Source organism: Lithobates pipiens, unplaced genomic scaffold (assembly GCF_037356315.1).
Source record: "Lithobates pipiens isolate NorthernLeopardFrog02 unplaced genomic scaffold, aLitPip1_a1.2 Scaffold_19, whole genome shotgun sequence".
In the NCBI taxonomy this organism is placed as follows: Eukaryota; Metazoa; Chordata; class Amphibia; order Anura; family Ranidae; genus Lithobates; species Lithobates pipiens.
Genome location: NW_027507764.1, coordinates 386,153,965 through 386,163,523, shown reverse-complemented (window position 1 = coordinate 386,163,523; position 9,559 = coordinate 386,153,965). Strand labels below are relative to the sequence as shown.

At 41.6% G+C, this 9,559-nt stretch overlaps 1 protein-coding gene across 1 annotated transcript in view; it reads left to right on the top strand.

Moving 5' to 3' along the window:
- Positions 1-1,458: 1,458 nt before the first annotated feature.
- The window catches only part of LOC143997004 (beta-Ala-His dipeptidase-like), a 34,914-nt gene continuing 26,813 nt past the window's right edge, over positions 1,459-9,559 (top strand). The window contains exon 1 of the mRNA XM_077492359.1: positions 1,459-1,612. Coding sequence (XP_077348485.1) covers positions 1,610-1,612 — 3 coding nt within the window. The 5' untranslated portion in view covers positions 1,459-1,609. The remainder of the gene's footprint in view (positions 1,613-9,559) is intronic.

The following is a 9,559-nucleotide window of genomic DNA, read 5'->3' as shown; positions in this document are numbered from 1 at the left end:
TCATTTGGGGGGGGTTTGTACTGCCCTGCCATTTTAGCACCTCAAGAAATGAGATAGGCAGTCATAAATTAAAAGCTGTGTAAATTCCAGAAAATGTACTCTAGTTTGTAGACGCTATAACTTTTGCGCAAACCAAAAAATATACGCTTATTGACATTTTTTTTACTAAAGACATGTGGCTGAATAAATTTTGCCCTCAATGTATGACTAAAATTTAGTTTATTCGATTTTTCTTATAACAAAAAGAAGAAAATATCATTTTTTTTCAAAATTTTCGCTCTTTTTCCATTTATATCGCAAAAAATAAAAATCGCAGAGGCAATCAAATACCATCAAAAGAAAGCTCTATTTGTGGGAAGAAAAGGACGCAAATTTCGTTTGGGTGCAATATTGCATGACCGCGCAATTACCAGTTAAAACAGCGCAGTGCGAAATTGCAAAAACACCTCTGGTCCTTAAGGTATTTATTGGTCCGAGGCTGAAGTGGTTAAAGACTTGCTTGGCTGACATCCCTTCTGGCTCCAGATCCTGCTTGCTGTTTTACTACGCTCATCTCCGGCTCCCTGACGTTTGGCTTGTCTGACTATCCGTTTTGGTTCCTAAGCTCTGGCTATGTTTTGACTATGTTTGTTCTATTTACTTTTATTATTAAACAAGTGTGATTTAACTGTACTTCTGTCTCGGACAGATTTCATGGTTTCTGACAAACATATGGCAATACATCATACACTCATGTACAGGTAGGCGCAAATGCACAGAAGCCTTGACATTTACACAATTCCAGGAACATAAAGCTATTTACTCCTATTGTTGGCTATACACTCCATCTACACGTCCCCTCCAAATGCTGTGTTTTTTTTATTAAAGGGGGAATGTTTTATGCCTGAAAATGTGTGCATGTAGCATAAAGGATTCCCAGGTCAAATTAAAATAGGCGCTTCTTGTAAAATAAGACTTCTAATACTTGCCTCTCCTGCCATCTATCTTCACTCTTTTAGAGTGCTAATGCTGCCTATAAATATTCTGTATCCAATACACTTCTAAGTGTGTTAAATGTTTGCCTGTCCCCCCCTTTGGTGCCCATTGTAGTTCCATCCATTGGCCAATACAAATCATTTCATAACTCAACCTTTTCTTTGCGCTAATTTGTCTTTTTTCTTATTACAATTAATTTACCAGTGCTCTTTAAGAAAATTATAGGTGGACCTTCCAGTTAAAAAATATAGATCCTACATTAAAATGAACCCATTTTCTTGAAAGCACAATTGCTAGATAGCAGCATGGTAATTCAAATGTTTTGTTTTACTGATAAATACATCAGGCACTGCAAAGCAGTTTAGAAGGAGGAATAATGCACGGTAAGACTAGCCTTAATCCTATGAATACAAGGGTGTTGCAAGCTTTATATTTACTTTAAATGTATTATTAACCAAGACTTAGCTTCACTAAACCTGCTTTATTTTAAAAAAAAAAAAAAAACGGATTCTCTGGGAGAGGACTGGCACATGGGAGTGGTTTGTCTGCCGCTTTTAAATGAGAGCAGACCCTTTCCTAAGAGCCACTCAGCCACTAACAGTATTCCGGGATAGTTCCAGCTTTGAAAATCACCATGGTAAGCCACTGAGAAACTGATCCTTTATGTGTTTTACTTACCTGTACTAAATGTTATAATTACTTTTAGAACTAACATGGTCCTATGGTGTTTTAATTATTGTAGGCTAGTGAAAACATTTTACTCTAACATAATTCAGAATTCAGTCACCTTCAACTTTTCAAACAGATTTATTAGGCTATTATTCACATCCAGTATTTAAGTTTAATCAGCATTTCAAGTTAAAATATAGCTTTGTTTCATTTAGAAAATGTCAGCTAAAATGCAATTTTTAAAGCATTAACACTTTCTAAGTGTCTATTGTAAACTTAGACCATGACTCCTTCGGTGGCAAAGTCACCCTATTATAGTCCATCCAGCATTATTTATTCATGCTTTTTGATTGTACCAGAGGCAAACATTCCATTTGTGCAGATGCGCAGGGGCACTCTGGGACTTAAGGTCCATACACACGGTACAAAAATTGGAAGTACAATCTATAGTTACATAGTTACATAGTAGGTGAGGTTTAAAAAAGATACAAGTGCACCAAGTCCAACCTATGTGTGTAATTATATGTCAATATTACATTGTATATCCCTGTATGTTGCGGTCGTTCAGGTGCTTATCTAATCGTTTTTTTAAACTATCGATGCTCCCCATTGAGACCACTACCTGTGGAAAGGAATGCCACATCCTTGCCATTCTTATACCACGTCCAAATGGTCAGATTTTCTGATGGGAAATGTTGGATGTGAGCTTGTTGGCTGAAAGTCCGAACATGTGTATGCTCCATTGAACATTTGCTGTTGGACTTTCCACCAACAAATGTTGGCTAGCAGATTCTCAAATTTTCCGCCAAAAAAACATTGTTGTCGGAAAGTCCGATCATGTGTACACAAGTCCGTCACACAAAAGTTCACACATGCTCTGAATCAAGTATGAGCCGGAATCACTCGGTCTTGTAAAACTAGCGTTTGTAATGGAGATATCACATGACTATTGAAATTCCTTTTCATCAGCTCATCGTACGTCTTGTATGTCACCACGTTCCCACGTTCGTAATTTTTGGCCAACATTTGTGTGACGTGTGTATGCAAGACAAGTTGGAGCCAACAACCTTAGAACAAAATTCCACGGTTTTGTTGTCGGAAAGTCTGATTGTGTGTACGGGGCATTAGAGTAAAGAACTCACTATGTAGTTTAAGGTTAAACCTCTTTTCTTCTAATTTTATCGTGTCTTGTTAAACGCCCTTCCGTGAAAAAGTTTTATCTCTATTGTGGGGTCACCAGTATGGTATTTATAAATTGAAATCATATCCCCTCTCAAGTGTCTCTTCTCCAGAGAGAATAAGTTCAGTGCTCGCAACCTTTCCTCATAACTAATATCCTCCAGACCCTTTATTAGCTTAGTTGCCCTTCTTTGTACTCGCTCCATTTCCAGTACATCCTTCCTGAGCACTGGTGCCCAGAACTGGACAGCATACTCTAGGTGCGGCCAGACCAGAATCCGAACAATCTGCCGATTTTTAAATCGTTAGTACGGTGCTTTCGACAGCCGATTCCGGTTTTTCATCAGACAAAAGCTGGATGTGCAGACTATAACATTACATTGTCGTACCTGAACGCAATGCCCGTTTTTCGTTTAATTAGTGCAGTCTTGTATGAAAAAAAAGTAAGAGCTAGACTATGCATGCTCAGAGACGAAAGAATACATATAAAACTAGTCAACACATTACGTCACTTCTGACGTTGTATTCTATCGTACGATAATGTACATTATTGCTATGCAGCAAATCTTGTTGGTATATCAGATACTTTATCCCAGCCCTTACCTGGATAACAGTTGCTATGGGCTGTAGGGTAGTATATCAAGACCATTGCAGCAGTTCTGCGTATTATGGTGCCAGAAACACTCTAGTGACAGCATTTTTCTTCTGCTTCCCTTGTCTATAGAGGCACAACATAGTACCTTTCTGTGTTATATGCCCCCATTGCTAAAATAAAGACTTTTTTTTTACAGTAGCAGCCTAAAAAAGATTTTTAACATATCTTTCAGGCAGGTATTGAGTTAAATCTTCAATCACTTGTAAATTAAAGTAAAACCAAGCTATTGGCATTTTGGAAGCCATACCTGGTACCTAATAGAACTGGTGATTTGTGATCAGCTGAATGTACTTAGGTTCAGTATGGCAAAATTGGAGTTGAAGTTAGGATCCGGAATCTGAACCCTATTAAAATAAATGGGAGATAAACATTTGTTTTCAGCAATGACAATTTCTTACCTAAAAGTCAAGAGATTAATAAATTAAGGGGGGGGGGGGGGGGGACTGACCTGGGGTACATGTACCAAAAATTGTATATTTTTTTAATTATTGTTCAACTGGCAAAGGGCAACATACAAATATGCAATTTTTTTTAACATTCTTGGGGAATTCCTTGAAGCTGTATGTATAATCACAGAACATTTACATTACTTTTACATCATTTTTTAAACACAAGCATGTTTTTGCGTTGAAGTGTAATGAGTTATCATAGAGCTGCACCCATATATCACCCAAATACCAAAAATGATGTGAAAACATACAGCATATATGCATAAATAATAGTCCGCTTGTACTATGCAAAAATTGAAATACTGAAAATATATCAATATACAATCAAACAGTGACTTGAATAGTCCATAAAGGTTGAATATAGAAATAAGTCCATGTGCCAATAGCAATGATAGCATATAATGGAATGAAGGTGTATCTAATTCTTCTTATGATAATGATACTGTATATCCCTCTGGGTGGCAAACTACTTGAATTTTTAAGGAATTCCACCATACACGCGTGCTCTCCACCGTAATCAAGCCTCTTACCAGATGGTTGTGATCCCCAATTACAGAGATCACACATGAGAAATAATGGACCCCTCTGGGTGTCTCTAAATGGGATCAATATGATCCACTGGGTTTCAGCATATGATATTCCACAATACCAATGCTACAACTTCAGATCCAACTCAGACAGCCGCCATAGTGCAAAAGGAACACAAGCCGCACATAGTGTGAATACTGCTAGTACACATTTATTGATAAAAACACCACAAGGTACTCACATGATTCAGGACAATAAAAACTATTCAAACCGCATGGATTCTCAATGACAGATGTGTGTATGGTGGAATTCCTTAACAATTCATGTGGTTTTTCACCCGGTGGGATATATCATTATCTTGAGAAGAATTAGATACACCTTCATTCCAATATATGCTTTCATTGCTATTGGTACATGGACTTATTTCCATATTGAACCTCATGGACTATTCACTTCACTGTTTGAAGTTTGAAGTGTTCACTTCACATTTTCAGTATTTAATTTCTTGCCTAGTAACCAGAAGCACACTATTATTTATGTGTGTATATATATATATATATATATATATATATATATATATATATCTTTTCACATCACTTTTACATAATTGCTTGGATTACATACAGCAGGAGCATCCCAATATGATTGCCACCCAAAAAAAATAAAAATAAATTGTAGTAGGTCGTTTTTGCCAAAGCAATTTTATTTTTGTGTACCAGTAATACACCTTAATTGAGCATTAGAAGCGCAGGGACAATACAGAAAAAAATATATATATATTGTAGGGTATTAAAAAAAGCTAAAGCTATTAACCTCATATAAATTTCCTAACGGGGCAAAACAAATCACAGAGCATAGCTTGTTGATTTCCTGTTCAGTAGCACACTGTATTGTGTATAAACCACAAACCCACGTTGCAGTGCTGAAGCAGTTGTTATGCCAAACAAGAGGAAAAAAATCACAATGCCATTTTTCAGATACAAAGGTAAAAATATTCACACAGTAGCTGGAGAGCACGCAAGCATTTTGATTGAGGCCCAAGGTGGCAATGTAAGAAGGAGAGATTAGTAATTTTTTCCAAGAAAGTAGAATTTGATTATGATATTCCAAAAATGGGATCCCAAATATTGAAGAGACTTACAGAAAACATTTGTACTTGGCCACTATGTTAGAGGAAGAGATGAGGATTAAAAAACATATTTCAGTTTTTTAATTCACAGTCAAGAGACAGAAATATTGTACAGACATGGAGAACACCATGTAAGTGTTTTTACTAGACTTAAGCTGACTACACATTATAGTATTTTCTTGTTCAATTTCCTTTAGATTCACCTTAAACTATGCAGTGCAAGGGTCTGCCTGATTGCATACAATTTGAGTGTTTAGGTCTGACCTTATATTATATGGTTTTGGTAAATCTAAAGGCAAATTGTACAAGAGTGTTGTATAACGTGTAGCCACCTTAAGATGTGCTTTTTCAGAGCCAGGAGTCAGAAAAACTGAACTGATTTGTTGGACAGTGTGTACTTCCTATTTGGAGCTCAGAGCCCGTGAGATTCTCCCTTGAATGACTGGGATCTTCTCTACTAGGAGAGAGATGGTGCATTCCACCGTGTCGAACTGAGCCCCTAAATATATCCGGTGATGGACTGGTTCCAGGTGGCTTTTTTCCAAGTTTAGGAGCCACCTGAATACGAACAGTGTGGGGATAACCTGCTTCCTGTGGACCAACAGCTGGTCCTTCTCTTGGGACAATAAGAGGAGGTCATTGAGATAGAAGCGTATCCCTTTTGTTCTGATGAGGACCATCATGGCTAGAAGAACTTTCGAAAAAGCTGAGGTTGTCAACCCGAAAGGGAGGCAGGTGAACTGTAGATGTTCTTGCCCGACTCTGAACCTGAATTCTTCTACCACAGGCACGTGAAAATAGTCATCTTTTAAGTCGCCTGAGATTAGCCAATCGCTTGGCTGCATGGCTTGTTGGATGGTAGACAAAAGCTCCATTTTGAATCTTTGGTATTTTATAAACTTGTTTAGGTAAGTTAGGTCTATCACTGGGCACAATGAATCGTTTTTCTTTTGCACAAGGAAGAGAGGGGAGTATACCCCCTGGAACTCTTCGCCTTTTGGGACAGGCACTGCAGCTCCCTGTACTATCAGCGAATCCACGTAGGACAGTAACACCTGCTTTTTTTCTTTTGACCGTGGCAGCAGGGTGGAAATAAATCTGGGGGAAAGAGTACTGGTGAAGCACCATGTGTGGCCTGTGGAGATCATCTTGATGGTCCAGTAATCGGAGATTGAGGCCACCCAGACGTGCCAGAAGAGAAACAGTCATGTCCTCCCGACCCGCCTGGGTGGACGCAATCTTAGAACAACTTAGCTGGCTCATGCCCACTGGAAGCCTGGCTTTTAGCAGATTTTTGGAAGGATGTCCAAACTCTGTTCCAATTCCTTCTGAAATCTTGGCCGGGCTTGTAAGAGCGTGCTTCTCTTGAATGCTCAGTACTGCATCTTCTGTGCTGGGGCCTCTTCTGACCGAACGGACACCTATCCTGGGGCTTCCCACCCATGGCCCGGGCTATGGCGCTATCCAGCCTGTTACCGAACAACAAGGGCCCTTCAAAGGCGATCCTACACCAGGCCTGCTTAGAAGCTGGATCAGCGAGCCAAGGGCGCAACCATAGGGCCTTCTTAGCCATGACTAAGGATAGCATATTCTGGGCCAACAAGTGGATCAGGTCAATAGAAGCCTCCCCCAGGAAGGCCACTGCTAGCTTCAATTCTTGAAATGCTGAGCCCCTAGCCAGTTCCTCTGAAACGTCCTTTGAGCACGGAGTCCACATTTTCTTTCCAGGCCTCCATAGCCTTGGATGTGGCTGCGATGGGTAAGGCGGATTTGCAAGCTATACCGTCTAGCCCTTAAATTCTCTTGAGGTCTTGGTCTATTCTCCTCTTGAACCCATCCTTGAAGGATACAGCATCAGCTAGGGGAAGAGTGACATGTTTGGCTAGTCACATCAATGCTGAAGTCTTCCAGATGTTTCACTTCCTTTGCCTTGAAGGGGTATAATCTGGAGGTTTTGCTTGACAAAGAAGTCTTCTTATCGATCTTGCTCCACTCCTCATCAATGATATCCTTTAATTCGGAAAAAGAGCGCGAAGTTGGAACGTTCTTTCCCAAGGTGTTTAAAGAACTTCCTTCGCTTATCTGGGGGAGGGGAAGTATATTCCTACTTAAGGGCCTCTTTGACCGCCTTAATTAGTGGGGAAATAAGGGTGAAGTCAAAGCCTCCAACTGGCTGCCCAGAGACCCAGGGAAGCATCGTAAGGCTGGGATGGGCTGGATGCTCCTGGGCCTCGTCAGCCCGGGAGCCAGACAGAGTGGTGGACTGGCTCCACGTGTGGGATGTACTCCACTCCTTGAGGGATTGCTGCACCATACGCTTAACAAGTGATTTCATTTGATGACTTTCAGCCTTTTTCCCCGACCGCCTTTGTATAACAAGGGTCACATAAGGACTTGCCTTCCGGGACTCTGGTTCCACAGCCCCAGCAGGCTCTGCAATCAGCGTGGCTGTTGTGGTGGTGGGTGTGGTGTCTGGAGGAGGAATAGAACTTAGATCTAGGAGGGCAAAGCCACGTGACACAAAATCTGGAGCATGCAGCCCTTCAGGGGCTCCCCAAGGAGGTGTTAAAGGATTTGTTTTAGCAATTTCTGAAGGTTTCTCTGTCAGTGTTGGCAGGTGTTGGGGGAAGGTCACCTCTCGGAGGTGTGTGTCTTTTGCCCATTTGTCAGGGATGTGGGGTAAGTAGACATCCCCGAATGGGGGGGGGTACAGAGAATCCCAACTTTGGACTAGGAGACACTGAGTAGTGTCATACCACACCAGTGACATCAGTCCCATCGTGGCTGCAGGATGGCACTCTCCTCCTCTTGCCTCGCTGAGCTTGGTTACCATTCCATGTTGCCAGCACACAGCACAGACACTTCCCCATACTTGGCTGTTCTCACCTCGTGCTCCTCTCCATTCAGGAAATGGCTCACAGCTTCTCCCCAGCCAATGGGAACAGAGGGGTGTGGATAGCAAAGTAGAAGCCCAGTACTGGAGGGTGGCTGTGGGGCCCTAGGGCAGAGCGGAGCTGGATTTTGTGGAGGATATGATAATATGTCAGGGAGGCTGCAGGGGCACCCTGGTGCTAGAGGCCGGGTTGTGATCGTGACCCCTGCAACCCCTTATTCTACGCCCATGCCACCGGCTGTTGCTGTCCCAGGCGAAGGGATACAAAATGCACTCTGCCTGGGACAGCAACAGCCGGTGGTACCTGCAGGATGACAGGAGCCAGCACTACACAGGAAGCATTGACTCTGCTCTCTACTGCAGCTGAATGCTTCCTCTAACACCAGCTCTATTCTCAAAACTAATGCTCTCGGATGGCAGGTCAGGAACCCACAATCTGGGCTTACCTACCAGAGCAGGAGGTTGCAGGCTACATCAGAGGGATCCACATGCCAGCGGTTGGGCACCCCTGCTGTATAGCATGGCCAGCACCAAAAAAAACATCAAATGTGCTCTGCCTGCAGATGATCCGTATCATCCATGACCACAGCTTTGGCTTGTGGACACAGAGGCTATATTCCTCTTCATAGATGCATGGGAACCTCTACCTCCTTTTGTAGGCCTTCCAGACATGATGTGTCATGCTTGGGTACACTGTAAACTTTGGTGGTTTGGGTGACTAAACAGTACCTTGAACTGCGGTGCTCCACTGCAAGCACAGGGCAGCAGTTGTTGTGACACCAACAGATTCACACTGCTGTTGCTGCTGCTGACCCCCTAAAATCAGAACTATCTACCATTTAAGAAAAGTAAAAAACACATCCCAAAATACAAAAAATGGGGGACAGCAGCAACACAGCAACAAAACCTACCACTGACATGAAAAAAAAGTAGTCATTAAAAGATCTGTTGGGTCTTAGGAAATCGCAACAAATGTTTACACTCCACTCTTTCTAGCCACACAAACTGCAATTAACTGTGAACTATTAGTAGCTATTACTAAGCACTCAATATAGTACTGTATATAACACTGAGCACTGGAT